We start from the raw sequence: 17,578 nt of genomic DNA on the forward strand, positions 1-17,578 counted from the left end.
CTTCCCGAGCTCTGGGAGGGCGCGCGTCGTTTTCCGGCTTTCCGGACTCTTCGGAGGCAAGATGGCGTCGAGCAGCGGGGTAGGTCATAGATTTCTGTTTTGTTCCCACAACGAAGGAAAAATACGGTTTCTGTTCTAGCTCATTTGCTGAGAATCGTAATACAGAGCCGGTAAGGACCTCCGCATTATTTCATCGGCGGAGATCTGGAGCGCCTCATGTTTTTCAGGGCCGTAAGAAAAGGTCCGACTTCAACTCTTGATAGGTTCTCTCTGCAATGCATGCGTGTAGCTGGGACCCCCAGGAGCCTCTATGGGCTTGGGCATAGTCACACCAGCATTTTGGGTGATACAGTGGCCTCACGAACGGAAATCGGGAAGCTCCCAGTATAAAACGATAGGCGATAGGTGCCCTCGTTAAAGGAGACTAAAAGGTTTGTTCCTGTGGTATGCAGACTTCATGGTTGCATACTAACTCTTGGATCCTAACTCCATCTTCCACAGAATCTAAAGGTGGTGAATTCTTTAATTTTAAATGATTTGTGCAAATAACTTAATTTCATTGTTATGAATCTCCTTTTATTGGATATCACTTTAACTATATGAGTGGGAGAAAAGTAGGGTCCACAGGTTTATGTAAGATCATTGGCGATTTTATTTTTAGCTACTTTCCTGTTGATTTCAAGTATGACATTAGCCACATAATGGGTTCACTATTAACGACCGTTTTTCACACGACAATTGCAGCATCTCCAGGGTCACATGATCAAAATTTGGATGCTTGGCAACTGTCTCTTATTTATGATGGTTGCAGTGTCCTGGGGTCATGTGATCACCTTTTGCAACCTTCTGACAAGCAAAGTCAATCGGGAAATCACATTCACTTAACAACCATGTTACTAACTTAACTGCAGTGATTCACTTAACAATTGTGGCAATAAAGGTTGTAAACTGGGGCAAAACTCAACAAATGTTTCACTTAGCAACACAATTGTGGTCATAAGTCGAGGACTACTTTTAAAGTTGTATAGAGTTGGGATATTGTATTAAGTAAGAAACGATGGTTTACAGATCATAGGAGCTGGATTTATACAGTATGAAGCCACGGAAATACAGAACAGAATAGAATAATCTTTTCTTAAAAACTTCCAGTATTTGAGCATTCACAATTTCTGGAAGCCAGTTGTTCCACTGGTTAATTGTTTTAACTGTCAGGAAATTTCTTTTTAGTTCTAGGTTGCTTCTCTCCTTGATTAGTTTCCATCCATTGTTTCTTGTTCTGCCCTCAGATGCTTTGGAGAATAACTTGACTCCCTCTTCTTTGTGGCAATCCCTGAGATATTCCTATCATGTCATCCGTAGTCCTTCTTTTCATTAAACTAGACATATCCAATTCCAGCAATTGTTCTTATATCTTTTAGCCTCTCCCTGATCATCTTTGTTGCTCTTCTCTGCACTCTTTCTAGAGTCAACATTTTTTACATCATGGTGACCAAAACTGGATGCAGTATTCCAAATGTGGTCTTACTAAAGTGGTATTAACACCTCACGTGATCTTGATTCTATCCCTCTGTTAATGCAGCCTAAAACTGTTTGTTTTTTTGGCAGCTGCAGCTCACTGCTGGCTCATATTTAAGTGATTGTCCACTAGAATTCCAAGATCCCTCTCACAATTCCTACTATTGAGTGAGGTACCATCTCTACTGTACCCGTGCATTTGGTTTTTCTTGTCTAAATGTAGAACCTTACTTTTTTCACCATTGAATTTCATTTTTTTAGATAGGGCCCAATGTTCAAGTCTGTCAAGATCCTTCTGTATCTTAAGCCTATCTTCTGGATTGTTGGCTATTTGTGCCAGCTTGGTGTCATCTGCAAATTTGATGAGTTCCCCATCTGTCCCTTCATCCAAATCATTGATGAAGATGTTGAAGAGCACAGGACCTAAAACAGAGCCTTCGGGTATACCACTGCATACTTCCCTCCATGTAGATGAAGTTCCATTGAGCACTACATGTTGAGTGCGGTTGGTCCATCTGGTGGTGATGCTGTCTAACCCACATTTTTCTATCTTATCAAATAGTAGGTTGTGGTCTACTTTATCAACTGCCTTACTGAAGTCCAAGTAAATTATATTTATAGCATTCCTCTGGTCCACTAATTTTGTCACCTGGGCAAAGAATGCAATAAGATTTGTCTGGCATGATCTGTTTTTGACAAACCCATTTTTGGCTTTGGGTTATGATTTTGTTTGCCTCTAGATGTTCACTGATTTGTTGCTTGATTATCTTTTCCAGAATCTTCCCAGGTATTGAGGCTGATAGGTCTGTAATTTCCTGGATCCATTTTTTCCCCTTTTTTGAAGATGGGAACTCCATCAGTTCTTTTCCAGTCCTCTGGTAGTTCCCCAGTGCTCCAGGATCTTTGAAAAAATTTAGTTCAATGGTTCTGAGATCATGTCTGCCAGTTCCTTCAGAACCTTGGGGTGTAATCCATCTGGTCCTGGTGATTTGAACTCGTCTAGGGTGGACAGGTGCTGACTTACGATTTTCTTGCCTAATTTAACTTCTGTTTCTAATCTATTTTTTACGGTACTGTTTTTGATAGGTTGGACTGTTTTTTTTCCTTTGTGTAAAGATGGATGCAAAAAATTAGTTAAGTACTTCTGCTTTCTCCCTGTTGCCTGTCACCTTCTTGCCACTTTATCCCACTAATCGGCCAATTGTTTCCTTGACTTTTTTCTTGTTTTTAGCATTGTTGAAAGAAGCTATTTTTGTCACAAGACTTAGTTCATTTTGAGCCTTAGCTTTCCTCACTTCTGTCATGGTTCCTATTGACAGAGACAAATAAAGCAGAACTCTGAGGCTTGGAGATTCCTCAAAGAACATGTTTATTGATACAGAGTATCGGTACTTTAAAAAAAAAACCAAGTCTGAAGAGATGCATAACAATTCCCAATACAAAGTTAAAAAAATCCCACCCCCAAATCTATGCAAGCAACTACGTTTCCCCACTCGGTTTGTTGGTGGGCTTTTCATGAAACGCCCAGCCTGCAGTCTTGGGAGCAGCCGATGACCTTGGTTCCCATGAAATAAAGTCCGACAGAGAAAGTCTGTTTTGTCTAGCACAGGCATGTCAAACTTGCAACCTCACATGACGTTGCCCGACGTATCGGAGCTTTTTCGCCATTGCCGGCAATGGGGTGGGCGCGGCTCTGGTATGATGAAACCAGTCTGCGGGCCGGCAGTTTGACATCCCTGGTCTAGCACAACACCTGGCAAACCCCCTCCCTCTGTGCTATGTGGCAACTAGGAATGAGAAGTAAAAAGATCTCTGCAACCATGCTTATTCTAAAGTTGACAGTCGGCTCCTCTTCAGAAAGAAAGAGTCTCCTTCAGGGGAAACAGAAATCACGTTATCCATCCCCTCGGGCTTGTAAGGGTACTTATCATAACATTTCTTTATTAACCTATCTGCCTTCACATTTGCACATTTCACCCATGTAGCCTCTGAAAAGGGGTAACCTTTCCACTGGACAAGGTATTGTAGCTTTCCCTTGTGCAATCTAGAGTCCAGAGTATGTTTAATCTCATAATGTGTCTTTCTCTCCACCATCACTGGGCCAGGTGGCTTTTTTGGAATGGGTCTTAAGGTGGATTCTGACACTGGTTTTAAAAGACTGCAATGAAACAAGGATGGTTTTTCCCCAACAATCGTGGAAGCTTTAACTCCACCGTAACAGGGTTTATGATCCTGACAATGTGAAAAGGACCAAGGAACTTTGGACCCAATTTCTTGCTAGACAATTTTAACTGTAGATATTTCGTTGAAAGATAAACTAATTGCCCAATATAAAAAGGTTTTTGAGGGGAACGTCATTTGTCTGCTTGCTCCTTGTAAACCTTTGTGGCTTTAGCCAATGTTTTCTTCACATTCACTCAAACACCCTGGAAAGATGTCACCCATTGATCCAAGGTTTGGGAAGTAGGTGGTTCCTATGGGAACTCAGGCATGGGCACAAAATCTCTACCCATCACTATTTTGAATGGGGTGAGACCAGTACTATTGCACAGTAGTATTGTAGGCAACGTCTGCAAAAGGTAAAAGGTCAGCCCAATTCAACTGCTGGTAATTCACATAACACCTGAGATACTGTTCCACCATTGCGTTAGCTTTTTCAGCGACACCATTAGTATTCGGATGAAAAGCAGATGAAAGCCCCTGGAAGGACCCAATCAGTTTAACAAATTGCCTCCAAAGTTTTGCAGTAAACTACACCCCCCTGTCAGAGATAATCCACTTTGGGGCACCATGGAGCCAGTATATGTGCTGCAAAAATAGTTTGGTTAGTTTCTGGGCAGAAGGAAGCCCTGAGCAAGCGATGAAATGTGCCTGTTTGGAAAATAAATCAATCACAGTCCATATCACAATGTTTCTCTTTCTCTCAGATAACTCTACTATAAAATCTATGGCTATCTCCTCCCAAGGCTGAGAGGGGTCGGCCACTTGCTGCAATAAACCTGGCGGTTTTCCGGGACGTTTCTTCATGGTAGTACAAGTGGCATAACTTTTTACATAACTCTCAATGTCTTTTTTCATTTTTGGCAACCAAAATTGCCTGCGCACTAGATGCAATGTTTTTAAAAATCCAAAGTGACCCACTTGCTTAGCGTCATGACTCTGTTGCAACACCTGGAGTCTGAGGCTTTCTGGGAGGTATAACTTAGAACCTTTCCAAGCTAATCCCCCTCTTAAAGTCAATATAGACCTGTTATCTTTGAACCAGGCATCAGTCTCTAACTTCTCCTTTAGTTCCTTTAATGATCGATCGTCAGGACCTGCAGAGGGTCTGTGTATGTGTGATCTGGTTGTTATTTGGGATGCAGACTGGGGCAAAGGAATAATGGAGTTAATCACTTCCTCTCTGTTGCTTTTGAACTGGAGCATTCTGAACAAGGCATCCGCCAGAAAGTTCTTGCCCCCAGGAATATATTTTAAGGTGAAATTAAAACAGTTGAAATATTGAATGCATTGAACTTGCCTGGGGGATAATTTACAAGGGGTTTTGAGAGCCTCCTAGTTTTTGTGATCAGTCCACATCTCAAAAGGTAATTCCCCCCCCCCCCTTCCATGAAATGACTCCATGTCAGCAACGCCAACGAACTGCAAAAGCCTCTTTCTCCCAAACTTTCCCACCTCCTCTCTGTCTCAGTTAATCTCTGGGAAGTGTAAGCGCAAGGTTGTAATTCTCCCCTGTGATTTTTTGTGTAACAGAACAGCACCCTCGGCCACGTCACTTGCATCAGCTTGAATGATGAATTGCTGCCCAGGGTCAGGGTGTTTTAGGATCGGTTCAGCTGCAAAGAGTCTTTCTAGGTTTTCGAATACCACTTGGCATTCTAATGACCATTGCAATGGCTGACAAGATCGGGGTTTCCCCCCCCCCTTGCCTGTTTTGACTAAGTCAATGATTGGCATGGCTATCCTTGCAAAAGAAGGAATAAATTGACAATAAAAGTTGGCAAACCCTAGAAAGCTTTGAAGCTGCTTACGGGTGCGTGGGAGCTGCCATTCCAAAACTGCTTTGACTTTGGCAGGATCCATTTTTACTCTCTCATTTGAAATCTGAGTCGATGGGTGCCTGGTTAAATTTGCATTTTGACAGTTTTGCATACAGTTCGGCTTTCAATAGTTTTTCAATACATCACAGACTAATTTGATGTGCTCATCTATGGTTTCAGTGTAGATAAGGATGTCATCAAGATAAACTAAAACCCCTTTGTGTAAATGATCATGGAGCACTTGATTTATCAATTGCATAAATACAGCAGGAGCCCCTTGCAGTCCAAAAGGCATTACTTTAAATTGGAAACTCCCCCCAAAAATCATAACTTTTGACCACACTAGTGATGAAAACTTTGAAAGCAGGCCGATCATACTGATCATGGATTTATTTTTCCTCCTAGCCGATATAGAGAATTGGATAAGATGCAAGTTATATAGTTCCTGAATCTGGGTGCACAATAGATGTTAATGTAGAAGTGAGATGGAAGAGTGAATGTGCCGCTTGAGTGCTTGGTGACAGGGAAGTACTGAATATAAAAAATGTCCTCTGGCTAAGAAGTGCAGTTCATAGGGCTTCAAATTAAAACATTCCAAGAGATGGCTATCCAGTTTCTGGTTGAGTACATCCAGCGAAGGAGAATTCACTCGTACTTAGTGCTGTAATCAAACAGTTTTTATTTGGAAGTTTTTAATAATGACTAAATGTCTGTGGAGATTCTCAATCATCCAGGTCATGGTTGAAAAAGCACATTTGGGTTAATAATGACTAGAATCGCTCTTCCTGCAACTTAAAGGCATTGTTCTCTATCCTTCATTATGGGATACAGATAGCCCTCGTTTAAGCACAATTGGGACCAGCAACTCCCTTGCTAAGCAACACTACCATTAAGCAAGACATGTGACTGATGGACTTACAACCTCATTTCTGCTCCAGTTGTTAAGCAAGACATCAGAACTTGCAATTTTACTGTCAGCTTTTTCATTGACTCTGCTTGTCAGAAATCAACTGTGAAGTACAAAAATGGTAATTACATGACGGTGGGACACTGCAACAGTTGTAAATGCCTGTTGTTTGCAAAATGCTTGAATCTTGTTCATGTGACCACGGATGGTGTGATGGTCTTGCCATAAAAGTTACTTTTCAGTAACTTAAGAATGGTCACTAAACAGAGCAGTTGTTTAGCAAGATCTACCTGTATAGACAGCAAGTTGTGATACTTCTTCATGTACTTAAGTGCTCTTCTATTACCCCTCTTTTTTTGTAAAGGCAAACACATATCCAATTTCCTCAGTTTTACTCCTAAGACTTAGTTTTGAATTCGTGCAATAAGCTCACCAAGAGGATAGATAGTTATCTGTCAGAGATAGTGTAATTTGATTTCCTGCACCAGTCCTTCCTCAGATTGCCCAATCTATGCATCTGATAAAGTGAGCTGCAACTTACAAATACTTAGTTTTTTAAGTAAAATTTGTTAGTTGGAAGAGGTGATACCATACTCCTGATTTTTTCTCCCACCATTGATTAACATAGTTCTCCTCCTACAAATCACCAAGCAGATGTTTATTTATTAAATAAGTTCATACGGCCAACCAATTGACAGTGACACCAGGTGGCTACAGCAATAAAAAGCTGCAATAACAATAAGACTTATATACCGCTTCAAAGCGCTTTACAGCCCTCTCTAAGCAGTTAACAGAGTCAGCATATTGCCCCCCCCCCAACAATCTGGATCCTCATTTTACTGACCTTGGAAGGATGGAAGGTTGAGTCAACCTTGAGCTGGTCAGGATTGAATTCCCAATACCTTCTCTCCCCCTCCTCCCCGCCCCCAGTGATAATCCAGCTTGGATTTAAGGAGAAAAAATTCCCTTTCCAACTCTATAATATGAATTAAAAAATATGAACAGAATTGACTGAGCCTGAAATTGGTATAAACATGTTTCCTTTCAGTGTGTCTCTACTTTGTAAAGTATTTACTATTACCCTTCTTTAGTATAGATATAACATACTGATATTGTCCAATCATTCACACAGTGTTCCATATTTGTTGACCTAGAGCTGCCTGTTTTTTTGCCATTCTAAATGGTTCAGTCAATATTTTTTCAGTACCTGGTACTTGTCCCTCAAGTTTCAGTGGAGTTTGTTTCTGAATGTATTCTTTCTTTACAAATGTTTTTTTTTGTTATTTTATAGTAGCATTTGTAAAGAGTTGCAGTAGTCTTTCTATGTTCCTTTAATCTCACTTCCCTCTTTCACTCTTCTTCCATGGTTGTATTAATGTATTTTTATCTTACCAGTGCATTTTCTGTGATTTTATTGATAGCCATTCATTAGATATATATTCTGCCTTTATTTTATATAACTTAAGCCAATGTACATTATGCTGTTTCTCCATAACAACAATCCTATGAGATAGAGAGATTGAAAGAAAGTGATTATTTCAAGGTTGCCCAAGTAGTTTCTGGGCCTAATGATAGATAAGTATTCTTGTTGGACGGGTTTCTAATCCAACACTTTAATTTCTATACTAACCTGACTTTTTAAAAATATTTTTAATAGTCTGTAAAATATCTGGTGGGTTTTTTTTTGTTTTAGTATTTTTTATTTATTATCTGTTTCATGGAGGACAGACATGCAGACCTGTGTATGTGTGAGGGAGGGCAGCCTAGCTAGGCAACAACCTCCAAAATCACATCTAGAAGCAGGAATTGGTAAACCATTTCTGTATTATTGTTGTATGGCTGTGGCTGCTAAGCCTACCATGAAATGCTGTTGTGATTTCCAACAAACCTATCTTTTGATTTCATTGGAAAAGTTTTTTTGAAATTACAAGCTAGGCAAGTGAGTAGTTGAATTTAATTCCTTTCTACCTGCTTAGTTTATGAATGCAGCTAAAAGTCCTTCAAAAGACTACAGCTTCTTTTTATTATTTAGGAGAAAAGTGAAGCAGCTAGTAAATTGCCTTCTCTCAGGCACGGGAAACTTTGATTTATTATAGTATTGTTCAGTGTAGTTCAATCTGGAAAATACCCTCCTTGCCACCTTATTAATTTTTGCCTTGTAAATCATCTTTATTATTCTTCCTGGAAAAAAATAAGCAGTGATTTAGGTATGACAGGCTTGAAACTGCTTAACATGCCCCAGAAATAAATGAAACAAGGTTTTAAGCTGTTTGGGGCTTTTTTGGTAGAATTTGCACTGGGTTCTGTTTTAGGTTTTTGGCAATATAAAAGTAGGAGGAAGCTTTGATTTCAGTACATTGTTTTCACTTGAAACTTTCATTTCTGTGCACTCAATAATATAATTGTGAAAAAGAAAATATGAAAATGTTGATACTTTGAGACATAAAATTTATGAATAGTCTGCATTCTCCCCTTACTCAACTATTTTATCATGTTAAAATGTTAAAAGAATGTGCCTAGTTTCTGAAAACTAGGAGGCTCTTTGATTCTTGCTCTCTTCTCAGAACTATCTGGATTATGGGAACAAGGGCCTGATATAAGAGTTCTCCATTTGGCAATCAACACGTCTTACAGGCAGTCCTTGACTTATGATCACAATTGAACCCAAAATTTCCATTGCTAAACAAAACAACTGTTAACTGAGTTTTGCCCTATTTTATGACCTTTCTTGCTACAGTTACCGTGTTTCCGCCAAAATAAGAAGTTGCTTGATTTTGAGGGGGTGGGTGTAATATAAACCCTACCCCAATAATAAGACCTAGTTTTGGGGCGAGACGCATGCCTAAAAATCAAGCTAGGGCGGGGGTGGGGGGGTGAAACTGCCCCATGGGCCCCGCACCCACTTACTAGGCCTCCCATGAATCGACACCTGCCTCTCCTCGCCGGCCCACTTCTACAGCGTCCCCCAGCCTGCATTTCACAGTCAGAGGCCTCTCTGGAAGGCCTCTGCAACCGAGAACCGAGCTATAGTTTTAATTGTAGCTTGGTTCTCAGCTGCAGAGGTCTTCCGGAAAGGCCTTTGACTGTGAAATGCAGGCCGGAGCTCCATTCTCAGCTGCAAGATGAAGCTGCTCCTTCGGCTGCAGAAGAAGTGGGCCGGCTGAGTGGGGCTGTTGGTGCCGTTGCTGCGAGGTGAGTGGAAAAGACACCCCCTGGAAATAAGACCTGGTGCCTCTTTTGGAGGCAAATAATAATAATAGTAGTAGTAGTAGTAGTAGTAGTAGTAGTAGTAGTAGTAATAATAATAATAATAATAATAATAATAATAATAATAATAATAATAATAATAATAATAATAATAATACTGTGTCTTATTTTCAGGGGAACGTGGTAAGTGAATCACTGAAGTTGTTAAGTTAGTAACATGGTTGTAAAGTGAATTTGGCTTCTTCATTGACTTTGCTTATCAGAAGGTTGCAAAAGGTGATCACATGACCCCAAGACACTTGCACTTTCATAAATACATGCCAGTTGCCAAGCATCTGAATTTTGATCATGTGACTCTGGGGATGCTGCAATGATTGTGTGAAAAACAGTCATAACTCACTTTTTAAAATGCTATTGTAACAGTCACTAAATGAGTGGCTGTAAGTCAAGGACTATCTGTATGCAGCTCCATAGTAAAATGAACAATTTAACTTTAGTAGAACAATATATATGGTACTCAAATGAAGGCAAACATACACATCCCAGAATAATGTTGCAGGATCCAACCTGGGTCGGTCACTGGAATCAGAGGTTTTGTCTTCCAAGCTTTTGGACTTGTGCTGGAGCCCATCTTCAGGGAACTTCTCTCTAGCAGAGTGTGTGCTGTTCTGTGTGTGGTATTTATAGTGCCTGTTGTAAGTAGTTTTTTAGATTGGGGTGTGTTGATGGCTAGGAAGCTGGCGTTTGCTTGTGCTGCCCTGCCCTCGCCTTCTAAGTACTTGATAGGCCCATCAGACAGAAATCATCTTTGCAGTAGTGGCAAATATCTGTAGGTCGGGTGTAGGATGAGGTGAAGGTTCGTTCTCCAAGCTTGTGGGCTGGTTTCCGAACATTTCGCTACCAGGCTAGGTAATATCTTCAGCAGAGTTTAGGGGATGTCAGTGTCAGTGTTCTTCTGTTTATAATAGCTTGAGGTATGGGTGTGTCAAATGAGGTCTTGTGAGGTTACATCAGGTCATGGTCATCGGGAGGTTAAATGCTGGTGGGGGGGGCTTGCGTGGGTTGGTTGGTTGGCTGTGTGTTTGATTTGGATTCTGAGACATTCGTAGGCTGGTTTAGGTCAATGTGTCTGTTGATGGAATTGCTTGTGGAGTGCCAGGCTTCGATGAACTCACAAGCATGGCGGGTGGTAGCGTGGCCGATGATTCTTGTGTTGCTCCAATCAATCTGGTGCTGTTTGGTGTGGTGTGGGTAGAGATTAATGATTTGGAGTCATGGCATTTGACTGCCAACCGGTGTTCGTAGATCCTGGTTTTCAATTGACATGATGTTTTTCCCATGTAGAATTGGTTGCAATGGTTACAGTTGATTTTGTAGATTACATTGTTTCTTTCATCCTTTTATATCTTGTCTTTGGTTCTGGATAATTCCTGGTGGAGTGTGGCTGTGGGTTTGTGGGCTATTGCTATTCCTAGGGCAGTGGTGGTGAACCTATGGCACGGGTGCCAGAGGCGGCACTCAGAGCCCTCTCTGTGGGCACGTGCGTCGTCACCCCAGTCCTAGGCCTTCAGCTGGGTTTTATAAAACCTTTTTTCTTTAGGCCTCTGTCACCATGTGCAAAAAAAAAAAAAAAAGGTTCAATCAGTCAATTTCAACTTCTTGCGGGAAAAAAAAAGTTCTTGCAAAGTTGGAATTGATTGATTGAACTTTTTAGTCCCATCCAGTCTGCCGTTACCACTGCGGCCATGCCCACCCAATTGGCCACGCCCACCCAATGGGCCATACCCACCCGGCACTTGACGATGCATAAGTGGGTTTTGGGTTGCAGTTTGGGCACTCGATCTCTAAAAGATTCGCCATCACTGTCCTAGGGGTTGGAGAATTCTGGCTGTCATTTGTGACATCCCTTTTGTGTATGGTAGGATTAGTTTTTGCGTGGTGCTTGGCTGTGTGGTGTGTTATGGTTTGGCTGCTGTGTGTCATCTTGCTGGTGACTCCTTAATGTCAATCTGTCACAATTGGAGTCAATTCACATAAATACAAACATCCTTGTGACACCATGATCAACTACAAGATACTGCTAGTTGTTTAGTAATGATCAAACTCATTGAACTGATAATGACAAAAAACTATTGTTATCAAGTTATAACAGAATACATCTGAACATATAGAAGCAGAACAAATTAAAATACTGTAGTACAATTCCAGGTATGTATGGTTTAGAGCTGACTATTTGCTATATAAAAACAACTCTGCTTTTATTTATCCCTAAACCTACATAAACCTGTAATTCTCAAAATGTCTTTTAATGTTAGTCCAGATAATTTGAGATACTATAGATGGATAGGCAATGACTTCGAAGGACAAAAGGGGTTTTTAGGCATTTTGTGTATAATGTCTTTATTGTAGAAACTAAAGAATGTTTAAAGAAAGAACTAAATTAAAGTTTATCAGTTGATAAAACAAAAGTGAGACCTAGTGTGGTGTAATAGTTAAAGTGTCAGGTTAGAAACGAAGAGACTATGAGTTCTTGTCCTGACTTGGGCACAAACCCAGCTGGGGGATTTGGGTTAGTACTCAAGACTTAGGAAGGAGACAATGGCAAACCACTTCTGAAAAATCTTGCCAAGAAAACTACAGGGATTATTAGTCCAGGCAGTTCCCAGGAGTCAATACTGATTCAAGGCACCCTGCCCCCCCAAAAAATCACAAAGTAAATGGGGTATTTGAAATCAGTTGCTACTTTATCAAGTCTCTTCATAACTGCGTTCCGCGTGTAGTTTGGGCTAAGAGATCCAGAATAGAAATTGATGCATGGAAATATATTGCTGAGCTATGGTAGGTTGTAGGAGAAAAATCTTACTGAGATTTCTAAACTCCTACTGAAATCCTGGAAACAAAGCTGTGATAGTGGAAAAATAACAAGCAGAGCTCTGACATTAAAGTGCTTGTGTAGAACTGCTTGACTAATTTTAATTTTGATGTGTTATTCTAACTATCCCTTAGGCTCAGGCTTAGTAACAATTTAAAGCTGTAAAACGTAATTTAAAATTAAAGCCTTTTTTCTTCTCATGTTCTAGATTGATGACATAATTTGAGAAATAATAGGAATTAATATTTTTCAAAGCAAATTAACAAAGTATAAGTATGGTGTCCATTTAAACAAATCTGGCGAAGGGGAATTTTTCTGGGTAATTAATTCCACTATTGTATTGCTTTTCTTGTAAAAAAAAATGTTCCCTAACATTCAGTGATAATCTGCCTTCCTATAATTTTAGTCGAATATTTTGGGTCTTTCTGTCTGAGAAAGAGAGAGCTAGACTTTTTTCTGTATGACATCCTTTCAGACACTTGAAGGGTATAATCACAGCTCTCCTTGGTCTTCTCTTGTCAAGACTTAAGATGCTGTTCTGTGATAGACTTTGACTATAGAAAAAATGGAACCATTACTTCTCATGATTTAGAATGGATATTTCTATTGATGTAGCCTAAAATTTCACCATGTATGCACACTGCCTAAAGAGATTGCCGACCCTTGTGGAATTCAGCTGTTGAGATTTTTAAAAAGTTTTATTCCTTACCAGACTTTCTCAGTTCTGTAGCTTTTAGAATTTGCCTGGTACTGTGTTTTCCCGAAACTAAGACAGGGTCTTATTTTTTTTTTTTTGCACCAAAAGACCCATTAGGTCTTATTTTTGGCAGATGTCTTAATTTGCGGCCACCTGCCCACTCCATCCCACCATGTGGTTGCTCACAGCTGCAATGGGTCAGGACAGCGTGTGTCATACCAGTGCCGCCGCCACGAATTGAGGCGAAGCAGGTGGGAGGATGGAGCTGACCCACGCGCCCCACACCTGCTTACCTTGGCCCCACAGCCAGGCCACCCATGCCCCACCACCTGCCTTGCCTCACGGTGGCACCACCCACCAGCAGCAGGAGCCTCGGCCACCAGGAGCCCGGCCACTTGGCTGGTTGCTTGCAGTCACAACGGGGCAGAAGAGCATGCATTGCACTGGTGTTGCCGCTGCCACGAGGTGAGGTGAGGCAGGTGGGGAGTGGAGCTGCCTCATGTGCCCCATACCCGCTTACTTCAGGGTCCCCGCAGCCAGGCCATTCCCTGCTCGGCAACCTCCCCCCCACCTGCTCAATGACCCAGCTGCCTGCCCACCTCTTCCCTTTCATTCACCTCCCGAGCCGGACTGCCATGCTACGGAGGATGAGCAGGGGAAGCTCAGTCGTCTTACCCGGTCCCCCTCCACCGTTTTGAAGCCGGGGGGGGAGTGATGGAGAAAGGCTCTGCTATCGCTGCGCAACAGCTGCGTCCACTGTTAGAAGGACTTTCTTTGGTCCCAGATGCCTCCGCATTGCCCCACAGATCACCTGCCCGGCAGCTGCCGCTGCTTCCTTCTTCTCTGCCTGCCTCACGCTGCCTGCTCCCTGTTTCAGAGCCAGGAGGGAGTGATGGCTGCACAATAGCCGCAATAGGGGCTTTCTTCGGTCCTGGCCACCCTGTTTCGCTCCGCAGATCACCTGCCCAGTAGCAGCCTCCTCCTTCTCTGCCAACTCTCCTGTGGCTTGCGCTGTGACCGGACAGAGCAAACCTCTCCTGCTGCCTCCCTCTGCCTGCCAGATACCCGCCAAAGCCGGGTGTCTGGCAGGAGGAGGGAGGTGGCAGAGGAGGCTTGCACCGCCCATTCCATTGGCTTCCCCTGTCTGCCCTGGGAAGCTTTGTAAGCCGTTGCAGCTGCGGGCAAGCAGATAGTGGGAGAGAGTGGGCGGGAGGCCATGGGAGAGTTAGTGGTTGGAATCACGCTAATGCAGTCTTTAGAGCGCCCCTGCCACCAGCCCTGGTATAACTCTCCCACTGCTGTGTGGGCAGAGCCACAAATGGGGTTGGTGGCCGAAACCGCCAGCCCGGGGATGATGCAGAAAGCCTACCACTGGCCTCCAGAGCTCCACCATTGAAACCATACAATACAGGCAGCAAATGTGGAGCAGGCAGAGTGATGCAGTGCAACAGGACCCAAGCGGTAAGCGGTGGAGTAGGAAGAAGCGGCTCCTGCTGGGCAGATGATCTACAGGGTGAGGTGGGGCTGGCACGGCCCAAAGAAAGCCTCTCCAGCAGCAGACGTGGTTGTTGTGCAGCAGCAGCAGAGCCTTTCACTGTCACTCCTCCCTGGCTTTGAAATGGCAGAGGGGGACCGGATAAGGCAATCGAGCCTCCCCCACATATCCTCCATAGCATGGCAGTCTGGCTCAAGAGGGGAGTGAAAGGCAAGAGGTGGGCAGGCAGCCAGGTCATTGAACGGGTCGGGAGAGGCCACTGAGCGGGGAATGGTCTATGGGGGCCCTGAAGTAAGCGGGTGTAGGGTACGTGGGGCAGTTCAACTCCCCCACCTGCCTCACCTCAACTCCCGGTGGTACCAGTACGATGTGCACTCTCCTGCCCTATTGCGGCAGTGAGCAACCAGATGGTGGGATGGAGTGGGTAGGCTCTTAACCACAGCTTATTTTTGGGATAGGGCTTGTCTTAGGCGCACGTCAAAAAATCAGGCTAGGGCAGTGGTGGCAAACCTATGGCACGGGTGCCAGAGGTGGCACTCAGAGCCCTCTCTGTGGGCACGCGCGCCATCACCCCTGTCCTAGGCCTTCAGCTGGGTTTTATAAAACCTTTTCACTTTAGGCCTCCGCCGCTGTGTACAAAAAAAAAGGTTCAATCAATCAGTCAATTTCAACTTCTCATGGGGGAAAAAAAAGATCTTGCAGGGTTGGAATTGATTGATTGAACTTTTTAGTCCCACCCAGTCTGCTGTTACCACTGCAGCCACGCCCACCCAATGGGCCACACCCACCCGGCACCCGATGATGCATAAGTGGGTTTTGGGTTGTAGTTTGGGCACTCGGTCTCTAAAAGGTTCGCCATCACTGGGCTAGGGCTTATTTTCTGGGTGGATCTTATTTTCGGGAAAACACTGTAGCATATAATAGTTGAGACTTATGCTTTCTGTATAAATATTGTCTGTTCATGCTTTTCCCGTGTAAGAGTTTTTAGAGAAAATGAGTCTCCTACAAGCCAATAATTTATATTATTTATATTATTGTCAACACCAGAGCTTTTTTGTTAATTGAACGTTACATTCTTTCAATCATAGGCTAAAAACCTAGACTTCCGCCGAAAGTGGGACAAAGATGAATATGAGAAGCTTGCAGAGAAACGACTTACAGAGGAAAGAGAGAAGAAAGATGGTTAGTAGTATGCTGACTATGCAATGCACTGCTCTATTTCATTAGTAGTTGCTAAATCAGTTTGTAGAATGAGAGGTACAAAGGACAACATTTCATAGGGAAGATTTAGCCACCTAAAGTCACCTTGTAGGGGAGATGGGCGGCATAATAGATAGATACATAGATAGACAGACTTACAAATAGTCACTTTATTTTATGTTCTTTTAAACATTGTAAAAACCTTATTTCCTGTTTAATTTACTCATATTGAACAATTAAGAAGTTAGGCTTATTTGATCTTAGATTTGGAGGAATTAAAATTAAGTTAAGAACTTTCTTGGGCAATAGAAGAAAAAACAATATTTACTGATTAAAATGAAGGTTTTATATTTCAAGGGTATATCAAATCATTCTCTCATCTAACTGTCTGTCTATCCTCATTAATTTTTTTAAATTTATATTTTAGGCAAACCAGTACAGCCTATCAAGCGTGAGCTTCTGCGGCATCGAGACTACAAAGTGGATCTGGAATCCAAATTGGGAAAAACTATTGTTATTACCAAAACTACTCCTCAGTCTGAGATGGGAGGGTAAGGTGACAGAGATTTTGTGTATTATTGTACTAAACATCTGATTAACAGAGAAATTTAGCAACTAAACTTCCAGTACTCTTTTTTCATAATGTGTTTGGAAAGAGTGGGCAGGTGATTGAACAAACTGAAATGAATCTGAACAAGATTGATAACAGGCTAGAGTGGAAAACTGGATGGATTTTTGGCAATTTCAACTCTACAGTCACCAGGTTGATCACTGTGGTGATGGGGAAGGGCCCAATGTACGTTGGTCCTAATTTCTTAGATAGTTGTCTGGACTGCAGAAATTTGGTGGAGAGGTACACTTCATCTCCAGTTTTAAAATCTTTTTGAGGAGCTTTCTTTTTGTCGGTGTATTTCTTTAAGCCTCCCTCGCATCTTCTAGTGCATTGTGGATGACTGGCCACATATTTTGCAGGGTTTTAATCCAATCGACTAGTGAGGTAGTGGCAGAGGGTATGTTGTGGGAATTCTGGCATAGAAGCAAATTCCTAGCTGGTGGCCACATGGAATGATGTGTACCCCATGCTATTGTGGACCGAATTGTTATCTGCCACTTCTGCAAATGGTAAAAGGTCCACCCAGTCGTTTTGATAGTTAATGTAGCAATGGAGGTACTGCTCCAGCACTCCATTTGTATGTTCATAAGCTCCATTAGTTTGAGGATGGTGCGAGGAACTAAGTCCTTGAGAGGTTTCCAATAGCTTTAGGAATTCTTGCCAAAATTTAGATGTAAACTGTTACCGTTGGTGTGAAATGATTCTCTCTGGAGCTCCATGGATAATTGTCCCACTTACCGGGGGGTTGTTTTCTCCTCCACTGTCACTCTCCAGAGTAGTCTCAGCTCCCTTGGTCAGAGTTCCCTCACCATCACTAGAGGATGGGATGAACTCAGGTCTTGAGATGGTTGTATGGGAGGAGTTTGACTCTGTTGCTCCCGAGGACGTGGACAGGGTCTTGGGGAGGCTGAATGCAACCACATGTTTGTTAGATCCGTGTCCCTCCTGGCTGGTACTGGCAGCTCGGGAGGGTACACGAGCCTGGCTCCAGGGAATTATTAACGCTTCTTTGCAGGAGGGTGTCTTCCCTGC

At 42.6% G+C, this 17,578-nt stretch overlaps 1 protein-coding gene across 1 annotated transcript in view; it reads left to right on the plus strand.

Annotated features, from left to right (window-relative positions):
• Nucleotides 1-22: 22 nt before the first annotated feature.
• ZMAT2 (zinc finger matrin-type 2) overlaps nt 23-17,578 on the plus strand; it is a 64,364-nt gene continuing 46,808 nt past the window's right edge. Inside the window, exons 1-3 of the mRNA XM_015811603.1 lie at nt 23-79; nt 15,822-15,915; nt 16,361-16,484. Of these exons, the coding sequence (XP_015667089.1) occupies nt 62-79; nt 15,822-15,915; nt 16,361-16,484 (236 nt within the window). The 5' untranslated portion in view covers nt 23-61. The remainder of the gene's footprint in view (nt 80-15,821; nt 15,916-16,360; nt 16,485-17,578) is intronic.

Source organism: Protobothrops mucrosquamatus, unplaced genomic scaffold (assembly GCF_001527695.2).
Source record: "Protobothrops mucrosquamatus isolate PMUCROS unplaced genomic scaffold, P.Mucros_1.0 scaffold45, whole genome shotgun sequence".
In the NCBI taxonomy this organism is placed as follows: Eukaryota; Metazoa; Chordata; class Lepidosauria; order Squamata; family Viperidae; genus Protobothrops; species Protobothrops mucrosquamatus.